This window comes from Asterias rubens, chromosome 16 (assembly GCF_902459465.1).
Source record: "Asterias rubens chromosome 16, eAstRub1.3, whole genome shotgun sequence".
Classification (NCBI taxonomy): Eukaryota; Metazoa; Echinodermata; class Asteroidea; order Forcipulatida; family Asteriidae; genus Asterias; species Asterias rubens.
The window spans coordinates 1,737,589-1,759,794 of NC_047077.1; the positions used below are offsets into that span (position 1 = coordinate 1,737,589).

Genomic DNA, 22,206 nt, shown 5'->3' on the forward strand with positions numbered 1-22,206 from the left:
TTTGTGCGATCTGTGTGATTTTTACCCTTCAATCTTTTGGCTGTTTTAAGCAATATTGTTAAAAAGATATATGAAAAACAGTTTCACTGTTAAACAAAATATTGAAATATTACACTCAAATCTGAGATCATACCTGTTTGGAACAAGGTTGAGTCCATCCCCATCTAGCTACTTCCTCAATACACCTAGATGCACTTCTAGTTTATTTATTGGCACATTATTCTGTTATATCTATTTTATTCATATTTTATTTGTTAAAATAACAATATCTGGTGGATAAATTCTGCAAGAGGAAAGCTAGTATTAATATTTAAAAAAAACACTTCAGTATTTTAGTTGAATTCAACCACATAACAGTAAAACCTAACTCTGAATATGTTTGGCTAATAAACTGTTGCATTACTTCACCAAACTTACATTTATTAATTTTGGTTTTTACCCATACACCGATGTGTGTTAGCACTGTATACTCAGTACTTTCCCGAGTCCTGTGAAAAAATATCACAGGCATGTTACTCGGGTGGGATTCGAACCCACGACCCTTGCAATTCGAGAGCAGTGTCTAACCAACTAGACTACCGAGGTTGCCCGGCAGCTAGAGGCAGTTCGAATCCTATGTTTTGGCAGCGGGTACCGCAACGATATAATAGATGTTAAATTTGCATCGGGGATAAAGAATATTAATTTTGGTTTTTACCCATACACCGATGTGTGTTAGCACTGTATACTCAGTACTTTCCCGAGTCCTGTGAAAAAATATCACAGGCATGTTACTCGGGTGGGATTCGAACCCACGACCCTTGCAATTCTAGAGCAGTGTCTTACCAACTAGACTACCGAGGTTGCCCGGCAGCTAGAGGCAGTTCGAATCCTATGTTTTGGCAGCGGGTACCACAACGTTATAATAGATGTTAAATTTGCATCGGGGATAAAGAATATTAATTTTGGTTTCTACCCATACACCGATGTGTGTTAGCACTGTATACTCAGTACTTTCCCGAGTCCTGTGAAAAAATATCACAGGCATGTTACTCGGGTGGGATTCGAACCCACGACCCTTGCAATTCTAGAGCAGTGTAAGTTGGTAAGACACTGCTCTAGAATTGCAAGGGTCGTGGGTTCGAATCCCACCCGAGTAACATGCCTGTGATATTTTTTCACAGGACTCGGGAAAGTACTGAGTATACAGTGCTAACACACATCGGTGTATGGGTAAAAACCAAAATTAATATTCTTTATCCCCGATGCAAATTTAACATCTATTAAAACTTACATTTATTCACTCTTGGGACTCAAAAGATCCACCTCTACCCATTCCTTTCACAAACTGTGTCGCACCCGGCAATGACTCTGTGCTAAGAACCTCCGAACCTGAGGAATAAACAGAATGCAAATTTTAGAAGCATGAGTTGTTTAGAAGTTTTTTTTTTTTTTTTGACTGTGATGCAAATTATTGACTAACTTATTCTTCAGCTCTCAAATTTCATGAAAGAAAACAGTTGTAGTTGAGCCCAGAGCATGCTTCCTGCGAATGCGGTACGAATGTTGACGTCACATATTCGCAATGAATAATTCGCAGGGGCTGAGTTGTGCTCAATTCTCTTCTCTTACGAATATCGCTGCGAAAACAGCACAAGCCAGAACTGTTGGTTATCGAATTGAAGTTGGACAATGTTGCTGGTAAAATTATAGTCAAAATTGCCAATGCTAACTAATTGCTGTATAACCTGCCTAAAATATATGCTACACACATTGTTGTTGACATAAAAATAAATTTGTAGGCCACAGCAGGTAATATTCTTAATTCATTCATTCATTCATTCAGTCGATGCGGAGCATCGGATGATGGCCCTCCAAACATGTTGGTCCTCCATTGCTGTACGCAGCTCTTCCCGACGCAGTCCAGAGTCCCGGCACAAGGTGTCCACATAGGTGGTTTGTGTGTCTCAGCCTTCTTGCCCTAATCTTGGTGCTAACTCTCGGTAGCCCACCGTAGAGCTCCATATTCTTAATGACCTAAACCAAGTCTTTTTGGAGATAAAACGTTGTTGCACTGACACAACAAACTGATAAAGACTTACCGGTATCAAACTCATAATGCAAAGCATCTTGAAATGTAGAGCCATCAAAGGAGCTATTATAAGCAGATCGTCTGTCAGTTTTCATACATCCCTGTGGGAATGCAGCGATCTGTTTGGCAAGAAGGATTGCATGATCAAGTGCTGTAAACAAAAAATAGACAAAGATTGTTTCATATCTGGTAGACAAGAAAGCAAAATGATAAGTTGTTTTAAATAATTTGCAAGGGATAAGTTTTAAGTTTATTACTTATATTAAAAGTTGTATCCCCTTAAAGGTGATCCCCTGGCTGCGCTTTCCAGGTTGTATCGTTAATTTAGGCTGTATGGCTTCTGACTGGCAACCCCGAACAAAGACACTGACCAAAAGGGAGACTGTTAACATAGGGTTAGATAGCTCAGTTGGTAGAGTGCCAGTACGTTAATCTGGAGGTTGTCGGTTCAAGTCATGCTCCAGTCAATCTTTGTTCAAACCCAAAACTACTTAAAATTAAGTTTTAAATATTTTACACTTTTGGAAATGAAACCATGGATCTCAAAATTACCTTGTGTAACTTGTAGGCCTGTGGTGATCATGTGAAGAGAAGAGGTTGAAAAATAAAAGTTTTAGACACAAGAGGAAAACCTAAATGGGGACAACCCAATCCATACGAAAGGCTCCAATCCCAAGTGGGATTCGAACCAGGGTCCACAGACTTCAAAGGCAGAGACCCCTAAGCTAACCTGACAATAATGATTAGGTCTGGTTCACCCATTCAATGCATGCACACTCACCTTCTCCATCAGGTACCACTCTATTAGCGAGACCAAAGCTATAAGCTTCTTCAGCTCCAACTGGTCTTCCTGTTAGGATCAAATCAAGTGCCCTGGAAAGACCAATGAGTTTAGGCAGACGGACTGTTCCACCATCAATCAGAGGGATGCCTGAAATGTAGAGGGGCAAATAAAAGCTGATCATTCGACGATTGTTGAAAGCGCACCATTAACCTCTATTGAGATATGGCGAACACCATATAGGAGTGCATTATTTAGTTTGGGTATAGACAGACATATTTACCCAAACCAAACAGTGCAATATGTCCACCATAAGTAAACTTACCAAATCTCCTGTTGAATATTCCGAAGGTAGCGCTCTTCTCAACTACTCTCATATCACAGATCAATGATAGCTCCATACCACCTGCTACTGCATAGCCACTCACTGCTGCAATCACTGGCTTGCTTAGTATCATCTTACTAGGACCCTGCAAGGAAAGATCAGTTCACAAATCAAATTATTAGAGAAATTTTAATCTAAGAATAAATTGTTTCTTCTGCTTCTGCTTGCCCAGGGATACTGTGCAAGAAAAAACACGACCAGTTGGCTGGTTATCACACACAGGGTCAGTTGGCTGGTAATCACAAACAGGGTCAGTGTAGAAGTGTAGATTAAATTTTAAAACGCGCATTCTTAACAAGTTCTTTGAGGTTTATTTCAGCCAAACTGGATATACAGGAGTTGATGTCTGGTGCTGCAGGGGTAATTGGTGGTAGTAAGTTCCGTTCTCTGGCTGTTCTTGGGTACATTGTCTTGTTGAATGGTGAGGAGATTGTTTGACCCAACGTAGTGCCGCAGTTATTTGAAGGGTCCTAGAGGTGGAAGATATTGTCATGTCGTTTGTCTGTTCTTTGTCTGAGTCAACCTGAATGTTAACTCTCAAATGACTGATCATACCTGTCATAACCGCAATTATCATCTGGGGTAGGATTTTCAGAAAAAAGGTTTGTTGATGAAAAATTTAGGCTATCTTAAATGTTTGTATTCTTACCATTGGTCCCTGTGGATCCAAATTGACTTCTTTCAAATCAAAGTCTTGGTATGATGACACCTCTTTCAGATCCATCCCTGCACAAAAGTTACCACCTGTACAAATAATCATATAAGACTCATTTCCATAATCCGTCTTACTCCTGGGAGCATTTTCATGTTACACTTAGTTACCTGTTCACGTGTGTTATGTTGTGTTGTCACTTAGCATTTGAGAAACATCTGCTATGGACAAAACGTCAGACCATTAACTATTTTTTGCATTTATATCACATGTTCTTTTGGTCGGTAAGCAGTTTGAAACAGCTAATTTTATTTTCTCATTTTCAAAGAACACAGTAAACTACTGAGTATAGAGTGCTGAAAGGGAAGGTAAATGTTAGGTTATCACTCTTAAAATAATGACAATAACAACTTTTGGTTATAAGCCAACAACAGCTTTCAGAAGTATAAAGCATTCCGAAGAAACATTTGGCTTCGAAGTAATGTAATTATAAATGTACAAATACCAGCATTTTGTTGTTGTTTATGTTGTTGTGTTGTTGTGTTCTTGTTGTTGTATTGTTTAACACTTTGGGGGGGGGGGGGGGTCTTACCAACACCATAGAAAACAGCTACACTTAGGCTGTGATCTTTATCAAACTCTTCAAATGCTGATCTTAAGAGTAAAGCTGTCTGTCGATTCACTGCATTACGACTGTCTGGTCGGTTTATTCCTACTAGAAAGATGTTGTCTTGTCTCTCAGTAATAACAGTTTCCCCTAAATAATGAAAAACAAAACAAACCAATATTAATCACAATTAATCTCAATTTAAATTTATTATAATTTCATTTGGATTTTTTGTAGACACTCATCGTTATGTCTTTGGACAAAGGTTTATTGTAAAATTTATTAAGTTCATAATCAAAGGTTAAAGTTGCTTAGCAACAAAATATAAACAAAACAAATAAGTTTGCAAGTTTTGTTTTGATTGATTGAAGTCACACAACAAAACTTTCAACAAGTTTTATGACATTTCAAATACCGCACTTTTAATGAACAAAACACAATCCTTTATCTTGTTGTGGTTACTTATTAAAGTATGCGGATAACTTTCCGTATGGCGCCACCACTTTTTCACTCATTTTTACAAAAAGGGATATATCAATCAGGTAAATTAGATACTATATTATTTTATTTCGAATGAAAAAGTGGTGGCGCCATACGGAAACTTTTCCGGTAATTGCAATAAACCTTATGTAAACATGATGAGATTGAGACTCTCTTTACAATCGTACACAACAAAAACATTGTTTTTTTTATTTCGAGAAATTTACAAACCTGTTTCTGCAGCAGATGAAGCAAAACGTCGTTGCAACCCGGAATTGACCAAACCAGCTACCCTATTAATGGTCGCCTGTGGGTATAAATGTCGACTTAAAAGCCAAAGTCTCGAGAAATGTGCCATTTCTTACTCTGTCAAAACTTGGAATTTGGGTCGTCTGCTTCTTAATTTAAAGTCCACTTGTCTTGGTTCCCTGATACATTCTGTGTTTCTGATCACTGCGTCACGACAGGGATTCAGACGAAAAATGTAAACATGCGGCTGTTCCACTTGCAGAGAGGGGTTAAAACAAAAGTAACAAATAAACTCTCTAATAAATTTCTGTAAAAAAATGAAACATTTTTAAATAATGTGTTTAATATAATACTTTTAAATACTTACGTGTTTATTTCTTTTTTTAAACAAAATATTTATCAATTAGTTTGAATTCTTGTTACAAAGATAAATATAAAACTCCCCTGTTCTACAATAAGTAAAATTTCTCAACTTAGAAAATGTAAATTTTAGTGTAAAAACCATGGAGCAATAAACAATTTATTGTTTCCTATAATTATAACAGTCAAAACGACTATTTAGTTTTATAATATTGTAATTATTTTTCGTAAGGACATCTTAGTTAGGTTTTATGTTTTTTGTGTGGTTTTATTGACCATTTTCGGAATAACTAATCACGTGGGTTTCTAGCATGTTCTACACAGTGAAGTATGGCTCGGTGTATATTTGCACGTACAGCTCATGTTAAATTAATTATTCGTAAATTTGCGTAGATAAACTTTTTAAAATAAGCAATTAGAATTCTGTGATGTAAACAAATGAATAATAAGGAAATTATTTTAGAAATTTGATTCAAAGATGACAAATTTGAATAGAAATTTGCACCGTGTCAATTGCCATCAACTACACGTTACCAAAGTTTCAATATTAGTTCAGCACGCTGTTTCCCGGGTACTGTGTTCAAAATAGGAAATTAAGGCTCACAAAACCTTTAATTTAAACGTTTTTCAAAATGTCTACGGCAAAAATGCTGTCAGTGGGAGGGGAGAGAACCTCTGGGGATACAGTCAGAAATCAAAATGGTAAGTTTGAATGAAATTTATAATAAATTTCTAGTGATTTAGAAATGAATGACAATTTGTGCTGACTGCATTCTGCTGGTAATGTGTTTATCTGGGTATGACACATTCAATATAACGTAAATTACTTGTATTTCCGACACTAATGATATTTCATTGATTGTTTTTTTTGTGATATAAAATAGGTAACTGCTCTGTTTTCTTCAGCTTTTTTTAAGTTGTACTTCGTTTGAATGTTTTACCAATTAATTGTACTTGTTTTTGTTTACATTATGTTATTTCACTTTCCTTAAAATTAAAATTATTTCACTCTATTTTTGAGAAATTTTTAAGTTCAGCCTAATTTATTTGTTTTAGATTAAAACCAAAGCAGCAGTTTTGGCAGCACTGAACAGTCCTTTTTTAATTGCTTCCAACGTTGTTGTTCTAGCCGGTGCTTGACTTTTTAAAAAAGTTTTTTTAGCATAGATTTATTGCCTCATGAAAAGTTACATGTAATCAGGGTTCCAATTTCATGGGTTGCTTATTATGGTGCCCCCTGTGAAGCACACAATTCATTGGGTCATAAGTGCAAAATTATCTTGTAGGCAAAAATGTGAAATTAGACCCAGATTTTTTCCCTTTTAAGAACTAATTTGGAACTAAATTTAGCTCAATTTGACAGTTCATTGAAAAAGTTTCCGTATCCTGCCACCACTTTGTCATTCTATATGAAATAATATAGTATCAAATTCCTCAAATTTACCTATTAATGAGATATCCCTTTTTGTAAAAATGAGTGAAAAAGTGATTGCAACTTATCCGTTTTTGTTGTTGTTGATGATTATTTATTTGTTTTGTAATTCTTTGCTTCAGTGACTGCTGCGTTAGCTGTCGCTAATATTGTGAAGAGTTCTCTTGGACCCGTTGGCCTCGATAAGATGCTTGTTGATGATGTTGGAGTAAGTATTTCCTTTCCCTCCATCCCTATACCCGGCTCCTAACAATAACCACTTTGCATCATTCAGGGTTTGCCAATAACTTTTTCAGTGACTATCCACAGTCCTAATGAGGGAAAGACTGTATCTACTACGAAATGTATTAATAGACTTGGACAAATTGACAACGTCAACTAACAACTGGTGTGGCAGGAGATTATGTTCCCGTGGAGATGCTTTGTAATATAAGTAGATATATGTAATGGCAAAACTTCACAAAAAGTCTGAATTTTTGACCAGAAAAAAACCGAGCTTTCACGGAGAGCGGTCGGACACCATCTACCCATATCAAAATGGACTGGTCGAAACACGGTTTTTAAGCCAAGATGGCGTCTGATTGTTAACCGTGTATGTTCGTGGGGTTTTTTTCTGGTTAAAATTGTAGACTTTTCGTGAGGTTTTGCCATTACATTTATGTTTATATTATAAAACACATTAGACTTTGGTTTATTTGCTGTTTTTGAGGTATTTTTAACTTGTTGTCGGTGTGTTGTCGGCACTCTAGACTTGTTGTTGGCTTGTTGTCTGCTTTTCCTAGGACCCACTATCCAGCAGGACAAATTAGCTGGCGTTGGGGAAACAACAAACAGACCAAGGAAAATTGAGGAAATGCCTAAAACATCCTGGGAGTAAGGAAATGCCCCAACCATCCCAGGGCTCGAATTTGGGGAAAAAATCCACAAGACCGCAGGGCTTGTTGCTCAGAATTTTTACTGGACTGGAAGATTTTTTACAAGACCAAAATTTTATTAGGAAAAAAAAAAGTTAACACGATAGAACAGCAGGCCTTTTTCATCCCTGAGGAGGCTTTTTTTTTGCTGTGAAACCCAATCAATAAAGTTCCATATACCTGCTTCACGTCATTCTCGCCGCCTCAAAAAAAAAGAATTCCGATTTGACAGGCAAATCACCAACAAAACACTGCAACGTGCAGCATTCATAAAAAGATCGTCATAAAAAAAGATTGACCAAAAATTTTACAGCAGTAGTCAGAAGCTCATCACTGTTGGTAGCCATACTAAGCAAGACGTTTGGCAACAAGACCTTACTTTTAATCCATGCAACACAGGGATGTGTGGTATTGCAACCAGACCTTCTTAATGCAAATTCAACATTCCTTTGTAAGGTAACAGACTTTACACATGGTCAGTGGTAAACAAACATCGCTGTACTAAGGTGTGCCGCCGCGCCGGGTACCAACACATCACTCCCTCGTCCCCGCTCGCTCACTCCCCGGGTGCATAAACATAAATGGTTTGAGACTAGATGTACAAGGTGTGGGCATGAGTAAACTGAATGGAAAACTTGTATGCAGCCTGATGCACGTAAAAAAAGGACTGATTGACGTTCCGCAAGCGTGCTCAGAACACTGATTTGACGACGAGTAAAACAAAAACTTTTATTCTAAATGAGATTGAAATACATTTTTTAATGAAAGATAATATATTCATATAATTATTTGTAATAGCAACTATATTAGTATGCATAAAAAAAACACAAGACCGCCGGACTTGTTCGGCATAAAGTTTACTGGACCGAAGCTAAAATCACTGGCCTCGGGCCTGCGGTCCAGCGTGAAATTCGAGCCCTGCATCCTAAGAGGAAAAACACAGTTAATGTGTCTTTATTAATCATATGATGGTTGAGGAAATGCCTCAACTATCCTAGGAGAAAAACACAGTCACTATGTATTTTTTATTCACAGTATGGTTAAGGAAATGCCTCAACCATCCTAGGAGGAAAAACACAGTACTTTGTCTTTTTTTATTCCTATGATAGTTAGTGAAATGCCTCAACCATCCTGGGAGGAAAAACATAGTTGTTATGTATTTTTTATTTCCAGGATGGTTAAGAAAATGCCTCAACCATCCTAGGAAGAAAACTCAGCCACTATGTGTGTGTTTTTTATTCCTAGGATAGTTAAGGAAATGCCTCAACCATCCTTTGAGGAAAACACACTTGATATGTACATGTATGTGTGTTTTAGTTTCCAGGACAGCAAAGGATGCCTCAACTATGCTATCAAAAGACTTTGATTACAAGTTTTTAAAATCCTAGTTTACCTGTGCAAGTAGTATTTGATTTATCTTAAAACAGTGCAAGGCCAAATAAAAAAAAACAGTTGATCGTCCCCGCCCGCATCCTTTTTGGGGACTGCATCCTATTTTTACTATTTACGTTTTTTGTAAAAAAAAAAAAGTTTGTTTTAATTTTTTTTAAATGCATCCTTTTAAAAGGACTGGGTAAGGAGCTTTTCCCGATTCTAACATGATGCTCTCGAACACGTTTAACCGTCTGTTTCATAAAACAATAATAGTGAATGCCCACCAGCAAATCTTTTTAGTGTAATAATCCAACCCTGTTAACATGGGTCCTTATGCAACAAAGTTTAAAGTATATCTTTGGACGTTAATGTTTTGTGACTTTCAAAAAGTACCCAAACCCTTTTAAACTGTGTCTTGAAAACAGTATGAAACAATTAATCACAAAGAACTAAGGTTGATCTTAACTGTAAATCAATCTTAGGCATAAAAACAACAACTTTTCATTGCCTTTTTGGCTACAAAAAACTGGAGGGTCGGCCGGTCATTTTTTCTTTTCTTTTTTCTTTTTTTTTTTTTTTTTGAGGGGGGGGGGGGGTGGGGGGTTATACGTTTGACAAAAATCCCCAAATGTTGGCCCTAAATAATACTTTTTCCATCAAAAACCATTTTCATGAACTAGTGATTAGTGGTTCCGGCGTGAAGAACTTCGTTTGCAATAAAAGCCTCGAGATTCAATGATCAGTAACAAACAATATTAATCAATGCACTTTGCTCCACATCGCGCATGCCCTCAATTGGCGAAAGTCATACATGTTTGAATATGCTTCAAGACTGTACATTGTACCATTGTACAGGCATGCGGCACTCTGCGTGGCAGTTCTTTCTCGGCTTGTGAATGTGCATAATGTGTTGGAGTCTATCAACGGTCAATCACAGCATGCGGACTGTTTATGCACTGTGTATGCAGTGGGTATTTCCATGGTGTGGTCGACAATCTGTATATGTTATGCGGACAATAAAGAATTATAATCTAATAATAATCTAAACGAACCATGTGGCTGTGTGCACCGTGTTATACCATTAAAATAATGTGTACAATCACATTTCCGATGCTGTAGTTTTGGAGTTGGTTTTGGCTTGACAGGTACTCGTTGATATCGTATTAAATGCAGTCTAAAAATAGTCTGTTTGTCATTTGTTGGGCAGGGCGCAGCCAATTCTTTGGCAGGGAGGCCTAAAGATTAAAGAGGGTGGCCCGCCCTCCAAAAAAAAAAAGTCTTTTTTTACATTTGGAAAAGAAACAAAAATGCGACCATAGATTTCTGATTTTTGGGGTCGGTCGAAAAAGGACAATAAACAGGTTTTTTAATGCTTTATATGCTATAGGCCTTGTCACACCTTCATGTTTAAGCTAGCGTATGCCGACGTATCAAAATTTTACCTGTGCAGCCGTGATTGGTTCTCGACCAATGAAACTTCACAGCTTGTTACCAAGGTATAACAATTTGATTTGTTGATTGTTTGTAGGATGTGACAGTCACTAATGATGGTGCTACAATTCTGAAGCTACTGGAGGTTGAACACCCAGCAGCCAAGGTTCTTGTAGAACTAGCTGATCTTCAAGATCAGGAAGTAGGAGATGGAACTACATCAGTGGTAAGCTACTCAAGTATTTACAAAAATATATGGGATAATTTTGAAGGGCACCAAGGCCAAAATATTCATTGTTCTACAATGTTCAATCTTAATAATAATCTTCCTTTGTGTAAAAAGGTGACTTTTAACATTGTTGTGACTGGTGTCCCACTCAATTTTTGCTTAGCAAAGACATTTGTCAAGCAATATTTTCTGCTTAACAGCTTTATGAAATTGAGCCCTGGTTTGTTGCATCTATTAATAACCATTCTTTTAGTCTGAACTGTGTTTAATTACTGCTGCAACGAATACACCTCCGATCAAATAGCTCGTACTCACCATACTGGAATTCTCTGCCCTTGACGATCAGGAATACATCTTCCCTTGATGATTTCAAGAGTGCCTTAAAGACACACCTTTTCTTACAATAGTTAACCATTCTTGTATTGTTGTGTCATTAAAAATGCATGTAGTGGTGTTATTTGTCCCCTTATATTTATGTTGTTGTAGATTGTATAGTGTACTTCTTTGTAAAGCGCTTAGAGAATTAAGTGTTAATTGTTAGGCGCTATATAAATCGAAAGTACTAATTATTATTATTATACTCTGTTGTGCCAAGAACAAATCACATCACTTTTGCTGATAGAGCCTTCTCTGGAATAAACTTGTAAATCACATCAAGACACTTCTGAAAGCCCACTTGTTTTAGGAGGCCTACCATCAATGACTTGTTATTTCTTCTGTGCCATAGCGCCTTTGAGCAAACCTTTGATTTAGGCGCTTTATTAATTGATTAATTTCTTATGTCTTCTCTGGTCAGGTTATTATTGCAGCTGAGCTGTTGAAGAACGCAGATGAGCTTGTCAGACAGAAGATCCATCCAACTACAATCATCAGTGGATACAGACTGGCCTGCAAGTCAGTATAGGTCTTTTACTTCTAAACTTTACAACTCATTGACTAATAAGTGCTCTCTAACGCTCCAAAATCCTCAAAGATCAGGCCTAGTTTCATAAAGCCTGTAAGCCACAAAACTTGCTTATTGCAAAAATTATTCAGCTCAGTTGATAGAACGTCCAAAGTTAATCCAGAGGTCACAGGTTTAAGCCATGCTCTAGGTATTTTTTCTTTGTTCAACCCCAAAACATAACAACAGTTCCATGGTTCCAGGGATTGATTTATGAAACAATGTTCTCTAAACTGATAGATGAAATCCGATTCCAGCTTAAGATCCAAGCATACCTAGCTTATCAATTTGTTATCCTTTCTTCATCCATTCATGTGTTATCTAGATACTCTGTTCAAACATTTTCATGTTTCTTTCTGCTATTCTAGGGAGGCTTGTAAGTATATCCAGGAGCATCTGACCATCGGTGTAGAGGAGCTTGGTAAAGATTGCATCATCAACGCAGCTAAGACGTCCATGTCTTCTAAGCTTATCGGACGGTATCCTTTATTTATAACTGATAAGCCTTTGATTTGTTGTGACCTTGTTTTGTGGCAGAGAGGATAAGAACACCAGACTCAAGTTCTGGTGTTTGTGATCAGAAGAGTGTGGGCTTGAGTCCCAGTTGTGACACTTGTGTCCTTATGGAGACACTTAACCATTATTGCTGCATCCTTACGGTAGGACGTAAAGCTGTTGGCTTGTTTGATGTATGAAACACCTAAAAAAAGGAGTTTGCCCCCGGTGTTCCTGGTTTGATTGGCAGCATATTGCACCACAGCACCTTAACCATAGACCTTATGCATTGACGTCATTCAGCCACCATCTTAGAGGAAAAACGGTGACGAAACTATCAAGATGCACGGATTTGTACGCGCGGCGCACAGTATTGGCCAATGAACAACCTCTTTTTGACCTCTAGGTGAGGGCGCCCTACTGAAATGACATCATGTGCATAAGGTCTATTACAAGGTACGGGCCATTGCTTTGGGTGCATTTGGTTATTGAGGTCTAGGTGTAAGGTAAAATTGATTTATGTTTTTCTTTATTTCGATGCATTAATGTCCGCAGTGAAATATCCTTTTCCTTAACCCCTTGATCTTCAGCGACTCTGACTTCTTTGCTAATTTGATCGTTGATGCCGTGAACGCAGTGAAGCTGACCGACCCTAAGGGTATCGTACGCTATCCTATCAAGGCCATTAATATTCTCAAAGCACATGGTCGTAGTGCTAAGGAGACTGTCCTGGTGAACGGATATGCACTCAACTGTATGGCAGCTTCACAAGGTCAGTTTACTTGATGAGTCTCGGGTTGTTTTTCCTTATTAGTGTTTGGTTTTGTCTTTATGTTAAAGTCACCTGGAAATAGAATTTGTTTTCTTTCAAATATAAGAGTATATGCTTATGAACAATAAAACAATTTTTTTAGTAATTGTTTGTCACGATTTATATGTTTAAAAAATATATAAAGTTGTTTGGGGGCTGACTCCGCCTACCCCTTTTGTGACGTCATTCAAGGCAGACTTTGCCCGCAATGCGTATAGTAAACACACGTGCAAAGTACATATACGTCCAAGTCGTGAGTTGGTACATTTCAAAAAGTTTTTTTCTGCATTCAGCAGCAATACACGTGGTCGGCATTGCCGGAAAAAAACAAAACGTACAAACTCACGACTTGGTCCGTACATGTACTTTGCAATTGTGTTTACTCTACGCATTACAGGCAAAGTCTGCCTCGATTGACGTCACGAACAGCGCCCTCTCGGGTCACGGTCTACTCTTAAATTTGTAAATAACATAAGAACTGATTTTTTAAAACCTTAGTTAACTGTTTATTCACATTCAACTCATCAAAACACATATATTAGTGACAAAAACTTTATTTTGAAAAAATACCACTTCCAGGTGACTTTAAGACTAGTATTCTCACTTTGTGTATTCTACCATGTGCATAAGTAACACAGCTGTGACAATTTTGGCTCAATTAATGAAACTAATGAATGTGTTTTCTGATCTTGACAAATCTTGTACTTGTCTCAAACGATATATGTTAAAGGCTAGAAGAAACAGTTGATTGTAACGATTAACCTGAGATTAAAATCACTCCATCACCTTTATAAGTGGTGTTTGAAGAACGAGCATATCTCATACATAGACTCATCCAAGTCACTGTCAAATGGGTTTGATCATGATGTAGATGGAATTCCCTGACATGACTGGATACAATTCTTTTATTTCAAAAGTAGTTTTGGATCCTTCCTTTGGTTTGAATCAATAACACATTATACTTCACAGTAAACCTTTCTTGTTTTCCCATACCTTTGAGTAAGATACTTTACCATAGTTGCTTTGTCTTGTGGATGGGACGTAAAGCTGTAGGTTGTACTAGTATTGGTAGTGCACATAAAAGAACCTAGGGGTGGATTTCACAAAGAGTTAAGACTTAAGTCTTGTCTAGAGTTAGGATGAGTTACTCGTCCCAACTTAGGACTTGCCTTAAGTTTAAATAACTCCTAAGTTAGTCCTAAGTTAGAACTATCTCTGGAAATCAACCCCTGAACAGTTGCTGTGTTTCGTGGGAATAGCAAGCACCCTTGTACAGGTTTACTTGGGCTTGTAAGTTACATTGATTAAGTTCACTTATGAGGCATCCTTGGTTTCATTACAAGTAAAGATAATACCAAGTCTATTTGAGTGCTGATTTTTAACGACATACATTCCATCCCTACTCAAAAAAAAATAGAGACAGTCCCTCATTCTGAAAAACTTGTGATACTAAATTCAACTGAAAAACAAGATATGAATTTGGTAACGAAGCTGTACTTCATAATAACTTATGACTGTAATCTTGTTTTTCTGGATCTTACAAATGCCTGCATCCATTGAGATGTTTTGTTACGTCCCCAGTGTCCCTATTTCTGACTTTGCTATGATGGCAGGTATGTAACACTAGATTTTTTGTTTTTCTACAGCGATGGTGAAGCGAGTAGTCAACGCTAAGATTGCTTGTCTTGACTTCAGTCTACAGAAAGCTAAGATGCACCTCGGTGTCCACGTCATTGTTGAAGACCCAGCCAAATTGGATGCAATCAGACAAAGGTATGTAGTGGATTACTTGTTTGTCGTCTTGAAGTTGGAAAGATACAAAATGTTCTAGGGAGTATTTTGAAAGGACTATTTCAAGCTGTGTTGTTTGATAAACTGAAATATACTTATAATTTCGTTTTACCCTTGCACCGATGTGTAATAAGCACTGCATACTTAGTACTTTCCAGAGTTCAGTGGAAACAAAAATCCACATTTATTAAATCGTTGTGGTTACTGCTGCTAAGGATTCGAACATGCTTTAGCCATCAGGCTAGCTAGGTGGCTAGTAGTAAGACAACAATAGCGATGCAAAAGTCTTGGGTTTGACCCCACCCGAATGGTTTGCATATAGATTTGTTTTCTCAGAACTCTAGAAAGTATACAGTGCTTGATACACTTTGTCGTAAGGGTAAAATACACATTGTATTCCTTATCCCGAAGCAAAAATTATTTTGTACTGAAGTTCATTTGCTTGAGTGTGCATGGTGTTGTAACTATATTGCTTTGTTGTTACTTTATGAAATGTTTGTTGCTTCCTGTTTTGTATTTGTGAATTTTCAAGCATATTGCCATAGTGATTGAGTTATTTGTTCATGTTTGTTTACAGTGTGAATGAATGTTTTATTTTAACAATATGTTGCATTTCTTTACAATATGTTGCCTTTCACCTCTAGGACCCAGTTCGAATCCCGCCGGGGATTGGGTTCTGACTGTGGGTTTTACCCTGAAATGGGTCTCTCGGATGTTCCTTGCATGTTTACAGCTGAAACTTCCTTCTCTCTATTGGGTTCTTGGCTAGTACAGCGATTAAGTTCACTTTACTAAAAATCCTTGGCTTCATAACCAGAATTGCTAAACAAATTTATTGTGATTTTTATTTTGTCTTTTATCTCTGCTTTTTACCCGGTTTGAAATTGTTTTGCAAGGTTACTTTTGTAGTCTTGTTAGTGTATGTATATTCTATGCCAATATATTGAATTGTTACTTCCTTTTGCATTTTTGTATCTTTGTTGGATTCTATTTTATGGTTTCTTGAAACCATTTGTTAACTTTTATCGTTTTTTATAGCTTTGCATTGCTTTGTGGATGTGTTTTGTATATTATTCTTCTATTTGCATATCATCTGCATTATCTAGTTCATATGTGTTTAAATCTTATTATTCTATATTGGAGGATTTGAAGACATTTTTGATGGCTTAATGTTGCATGTTCAATTTGACCTAAACTGAAGCCTCATTTTATTATTACTTGAAGGTTGTCAAAGACCGGCATGTTAGGCTGTATTTTAAACCTGAAAAGTAAACCCTTACCCCGCCTTAAAGTATTTGTTTTGGGGTGAGTTTTATTTGACATTAACTTATTAATTTCAACTTTCTCAGGGAGTCGGATATCACAAAGGAGAGGATTCAGAAGATAATCAATGCTGGAGCCAACGTGATTCTAACCACAGGAGGCATTGATGATTTATGTCTCAAGTACTTTGTGGAAGCTGGAGCCATGGCCGTCAGACGATGCAAGAAACAAGATCTTAAAAGGATTGCTAAGGCAACTGGAGGTATGGTATACAAATAAGCTGTCTAGTAAAAATAAATATCACGTGACTTCCTCAAAAGGTAGATATATGGTGTTATGATAACTGATTATAGTAGTGTATTAGTGTTACTGTTGAGATTAAAATCACTCCATCACCTTTATAAGTGGTGCTTGAAGAACGAGCACATCTCATACATAAACTCGTCCAAGTCACTGTCAAATGGGGGTATGACTCATAACATACTCCTTGATTTGATTTGGGTACATTGTTGATTTAATAACCAATGAGGAGCAAGTTCAGGTGCTGCCCTTGCGTGAATTTGTGATTTAGTGTTTCACTCCAACGCTGTAGTCTAGGTGTAAAAACCTCTCTTGATACTCAGGCATGACGTCATAATTCTTACCAAAAATGAGGCTATAGGCGCTTGTCCGCCACCACTTGCAGTGGCTGTGCCTATGGCCTCGTTTTGGGTTAGAATTGTGACATACTCGTGCATTAAGAGAGGCGTATACCCATGTAGCCACTACGCTCTATGACAATGTGCGTCATGTACACATGCAAAATCATGTAACTTAACCTCTGAATTATCCAATAGAAAGGTTCTTTAACATTTTTAGTGAAATAAGTAGAGTGCCAGTGTCCTAGGGAAATCCGTCCCCTAGATATTCTGTCCCCCATATAGACATGGGCTGTAGTAAGGAGGATTATTCAAAAGAGGGTGGTATCAGAAGAACGTGTGCACAGTTCGTTGTGGGGGTGGCAGAATCGCCTGCTACACCAGCACTTAAATCCTGCTCCAGAAAGGTTTTCTGTTATTAACCCCCATTTATTTCCCAGTAAGTTTCCCTTGTGCTTAATTACTTGAAATGTGTCTTTGTTCAACCCCAAAATTTCCTTTGTTTTTGTTTACTTGTTTACTTGTTTACAGCCCAGTTTTTGGTATCTCTTGCTAATCTGGAGGGTGAGGAGACATTTGAAGCTTCCATGTTGGGCCAAGCTGAAGAAGTCTGCGTCGAACGAGTCTGTGATGATGAACTGATCTTGATCAAAAGGTAGGTTCAGAACCCTTAAGAGACAAATACTTTAAAAACCTCTCTGATCAATGGATTTGATTTACCAGGAGCTCAAAAATGTATAAAAGCAATTTAATGAAATCCATACAAATAGCACATTCAGTATTTTCCTGCTGAGGTAATGTGGGACTAAGTTTTTGAATTATGAGATCCACTCCTTTAATACATAACACTGTGTACATGTAATGGTTTACAAGGTGCTGTGGCGCAATATGCTGCCAATCAAACCAGGAACACCAGGGAAAACCCCTTCTCTTTTTGATAAGTTCACTGGGTTCTTTACATTACACACGCGACCAGCAGGTTTCTGTCCCATCAGAAGGACAAAGCATCATGGTTTTAATCATGATGCTTCGTGTCTTGCTTGGGGACAATGACCTGTTGATCAGAAACACCAGAGCTTAAGTCTAATTATCTTAATCGCTAGGCCACAACGTGCCTAATGGTCCTTAGCCGACAATGTGTGGTAACTGCACTTATGCTTATTAAAATAGTTAATTTGTCCTTAATTCTTTTAGCCCCAAGGTACGAAACGCAGCGTCAGTCATCCTACGTGGAGCTAATGACTATCAGTGTGATGAGATGGAGAGATCTCTACATGACGCTCTCTGTGTCGTCAAACGAGTCTTAGAGAGTAAGACAGTCGTACCAGGAGGTGGCTCTGTGGAAGCTGCTTTGTCTATCTACTTGGAGAACCTTGCAACGTCATTGGTGAGTTTCCCTTTTAATACAGGGCCAAATTTTAAAGAGCTGTTCAGCAGAAAACACAGAAAAATTAGTGGGGCACCAGTTGCAGAAATGTTAACTTTATGGAATTTTGACTGATAACCTGTTTCTGTTAAGCAAAATTGTTTCTGTAATTTTCTGTATTGTTTTACGCCTGTTTGTTTATTACTGATGGATTTATGTTGTATTGTTTTATTATTTGATTCATTTTTTATTGTCCATAAAACATGCTTAGTCGAACATGCTCAATACCATAACAATATTTTGTTAAATTACAGAATTACATATCATTCTGAATTATAACAATATTTACACTAAAACAAAACTTTAAACTGTTTTGATTGTTTATACTAAACATTTTGACTTTACCTTTCCATATTGCAGAGTTCCAGGGAGCAGCTAGCCATTGCTGAGTTTGCAAACTCTCTGTTGGTCATTCCTAAGACTCTAGCAGTCAATGCTGCTAAGGATTCTGTGGATCTTGTTGCTAAGCTACGTGCTTATCACAACACGTCTCAGATGGAAGCAGATCGTGCTGACCTCAAATGGTGCGTAAAACCCTAACTTTGTTGAGTTATTTATTGGAATCCTTCCTCACTCTGACAAAAAAGTATAAAATTACTCTCAAAACTCACCTTTTCAATATGCAAGCTGACTGCGCTGACTTCAAATTGTACGTCATTATTGGAATCCTTCCTCATTTTAAAAATAATGGCTTGTCAAAACCAGGGCTGGAGTTCCATCTCTGAAAGGGCAAGGCCATTCTCATTTTGCAAAGGGAACTTCCATTGGGAAATCTAAAAGTCTTTGGGAAACTATTGAAGGGCACCAAGGCCAAGACTAGGGGCAAAGTAGGCCATGGCCTCCGCAGCCTTCGTGTAATTCCATGCCTGCAAAACTTACTCTCAAAACTCACCTTTTTAATAATTTGTATTTTTATAATTCATAATGTTTTTGTTTTCATTGTCTGTGTCTGGCGCCTTGAACATCTACTTAGATAGATTTGGCGCATTACAAATACCTTCTATTATGACTTGTCAAAACTTTTAAAGTTACTCTCAAAACTCACCTTTTCAATATGTGTTTCTATAATTCATAGTTTTGTTGTGTTTTATTGTACATGAATGTTTTCCCTAATTGTTGTTTTGCTTTCTTTTCACTGGATAAATATTGTTTTCATTGCTACCTTGTGCCTTAACATCTATATAGATTGATTTGGTGCATTTCAAGTACCTTTTAATTGTTATTATCAAAATGTATGAAGTAAATTTTGTGTTATTTGTTAGGCTTAGAAATAAGATTGCTAGGATATTTTGAAAAAAATTGTATTAACAAAATACCTAATTGTGTAATGTACATGTACTTTATTATTTCATGTATTCATAGTTCTGTTTTTTATTGTAGCTGTTTTCTATATGTAATAACTTGTGTAAGGACCCTTAGAGCCTATTTTCATGAATTGTTCGCTATCTAAATACAGCATTATTATTATCTTGTTATTAGCGAGTGCTCAAAAGGTTTCTCATTTCTCCTTTTCAATCAGGGTTGGTCTGGATCTTGTTGAAGGCGTCGTCAGAGATAATAAGAAAGCCGGTGTCTTCGAGCCAGGTATCTGCAAGATTAAGTGTCTGAAGTTCGCCACTGAGGCGGCAATCACGATCCTTAGAATCGATGACATGATCAAGCTAGCGCCGGACGAGCAAGAGTCCATGGGACGCCATTGATGCTCACTTACATAATCGTATAAAATTAAATGTTACTTAAAAAAGTTTGTGTGTTGTTGTGTGAATGTGACTTATGCTTCTGTGAACCTAAAGGGTGCACAAACTGTGTAATAGAAACATTTGTTGCGTATGAGCAGACGTTAAGTAACAATGTGCTGTGCTCAATAAAAAAAGCTGTAAGCAGTGAAACTTGCTTCATGAAATAATTTTGGTTAGCAGTGATGACTTTGTGGCTGGTAACCTGTTTTTGCTAAGCGAGATTTCTCCATGCTAAGCAAGATTGTTTGATAGCCTTTACGAAACACTGTTAGCATTAGTATCTTTCTTTTTTTACGAGCCAGACAAGGCAATTTTTTTCTGTTGAACTAAAGAACGGAATAACATGTTGAGATGAGGGAGTGAGTGTGGTTTCGTTTAAAGGTAGGGTCATAGATTGGTAAATACTCCAACAAACAATGACAATTGAGAAGCACTAGCTGTTGATTGTATAAACTATTCTGAGAAGGGATTCCCTTCAAAGTAGTCTGGTTTGAATAACTTGTCTCCCAAAAACAGTTGAATCTTGGAAACATTTTATGTATGAATCGTTTCTCATATTATCTGAGGGTTGGTGTTCATCTGGTATACGATGTCGCTAAATATGAATGGACTCATCGTTCTTGTGAAAATATTGTGACAGCTATTTGCTGCAAGGAGACGCAGTATTCATATGACTTTTATTGTATCTTTCTTGATAATGTTGCCTATAAATCAGTATTGTTGAAAAATCTCAATCTATGACCCTACCTTTAACACTATAATCAGCAACCATGGTCAAGTTCGAGCGAGGGACTAAAATCGACCATTGGCCGATTTTGCCTGGTACCCAGGATGTATTGTATGCATAGGTAACCATGGAATATTGACTAGTGGTTGACAAATGGTCACCACTCAAACTTGCCTTGCATCTTGTTCCGAGTCATTGGAACCGTCGTGCATTATTTCTTTGTATTATACACTGTCCTTGTAAACTGCTTGCTGTGGGTAGGGTTTTTTCTGGGGGGGGGGGGGGTTCAAAGGTTCTTGTTCGGCTAAATTTAAAAAGATTTCTTGTTTTCCATCAAAAATACTAATAGGCTCAGGACAAGGTTCATAACATTGTGCAAAAATGCTAAGAACTCTCATTATTTCAAGATTCAGGTAGGAATAAGGGTGCCTTATGACTGGTCTTGCGCTATTGACTGTATTTATGCATCATCATTAAATAGTGTAGTTGGTGTCAAGCCTTGGGTAGTCTCCCCTAACAACAAGCCAATGTAGTCTCTGGTCATGTTATCATGGTTATAATATTAAACAAGGTGCACCAAGGAACAAAATTCTGGTTTGAATGAAGACTATAAAGCATTGTCCGCACTAAAGGCAGTGGACCCTATTGGTAATTACTCAAAATAATTATTAGCATAAAACCTTACTTGGTAACGAGTAATGGGGAGAGGTTGATAGTATAAAATGTGAGAAACAGCTCCTTCTGAAGTAACGTAGTTTTCGAGACACAAGTAATTTTCTCTCGAATTTGATTTCGAGATCTCAGAATTAGAATTTGAGGTCTCGAAATCAAGCATCTGAAAGCACACAACTTAGTGTGACAAGGGTGTTTTTTCTTTCATTATTATCTCCCAACTTCGACAACCAATTGAGCTAAAAATTTCACAGGTTTAATATTTTATGCTTATGTTGAGATACACCAAGTGAGCAGACTGGTCTTAGATTATTACCAATAGTGTCCAGTGTCTTTAAATGCTGATACCGTAGTTTATCTTCAAGTAGGCGCTAATCCTCCAATCAGATTTGCAGAATTGAGTGATGATAAAAACCAAGTTTGCTTGAAGAAAAATACGTTATCACTTGCGCGCTTGTGGAAATCTGGAAAAATATTGCGTGTCTGCGTCCCATATCCAACTCGGCCTTTGGCCTGTTTAAGTTTGGAGATGGGACGCAGAAGCTCTATATTTTTCCGTATTCCACTAGCGCTTGTGTGTGATAACTTATAATGAAAGTACTGAAGTATTGTAAAGCAGATGAGTATTTCTGCGTCAATAATAAAACAATCTGGTTTCAATCTCAGTGTAAAATTTGTATCATCTCATCTTTCAATGTTGTTTCCTCCTAAAAAACGTTTGACCTGTGACATCACA

The 22,206-nt window shown here is 37.3% G+C and overlaps 2 protein-coding genes across 2 annotated transcripts; one reads left to right on the forward strand and one right to left on the reverse strand.

Annotated features, from left to right (window-relative positions):
- Positions 1–1,193: 1,193 nt before the first annotated feature.
- Positions 1,194–5,421, reverse strand: LOC117300924 (probable enoyl-CoA hydratase echA8). Its single transcript, XM_033784790.1, has 7 exons — positions 5,208–5,421; positions 4,482–4,646; positions 3,887–3,981; positions 3,178–3,322; positions 2,853–3,002; positions 2,082–2,222; positions 1,194–1,371 (listed from the first exon to the last, which is right to left on the reverse strand). The coding sequence occupies exons 1-7, from the start codon at positions 5,332–5,334 to the stop codon at positions 1,280–1,282; spliced, it is 915 nt and encodes a 304-aa protein (XP_033640681.1). The 5' UTR covers positions 5,335–5,421; the 3' UTR covers positions 1,194–1,279.
- Positions 5,422–6,112: 691 nt separating this feature from the next.
- On the forward strand, positions 6,113–21,468 carry LOC117300654 (T-complex protein 1 subunit alpha-like). The gene is made up of 12 exons (XM_033784348.1): positions 6,113–6,287; positions 7,140–7,225; positions 10,834–10,962; positions 11,762–11,859; positions 12,277–12,387; positions 12,994–13,175; positions 14,861–14,987; positions 16,355–16,530; positions 17,438–17,561; positions 18,101–18,293; positions 18,693–18,856; positions 19,852–21,468. The coding sequence occupies exons 1-12, from the start codon at positions 6,218–6,220 to the stop codon at positions 20,030–20,032; spliced, it is 1,641 nt and encodes a 546-aa protein (XP_033640239.1). The 5' UTR covers positions 6,113–6,217; the 3' UTR covers positions 20,033–21,468.
- The last annotated feature ends 738 nt before the right edge of the window (positions 21,469–22,206 follow it).

Coding starts and splice junctions, on each gene's coding strand:
- LOC117300654 (XM_033784348.1), top strand. CDS start 6,218: ATGTCTACGGCAAAAATGCTGTCAGTGGGAGGGGAGAGAACCTCTGGG. Junction 13,176..14,860: donor CTGTATGGCAGCTTCACAAG/GTCAGTTTACTT, acceptor GTTTTTCTACAG/CGATGGTGAAGCGAGTAGTC. Junction 18,294..18,692: donor AGAACCTTGCAACGTCATTG/GTGAGTTTCCCT, acceptor TCCATATTGCAG/AGTTCCAGGGAGCAGCTAGC.
- LOC117300924 (XM_033784790.1), bottom strand. CDS start 5,334: ATGGCACATTTCTCGAGACTTTGGCTTTTAAGTCGACATTTATACCCA. Junction 3,003..3,177: donor AATATTCAACAGGAGATTTG/GTAAGTTTACTT, acceptor TCTACATTTCAG/GCATCCCTCTGATTGATGGT. Junction 2,223..2,852: donor AGTGGTACCTGATGGAGAAG/GTGAGTGTGCAT, acceptor TTTTGTTTACAG/CACTTGATCATGCAATCCTT.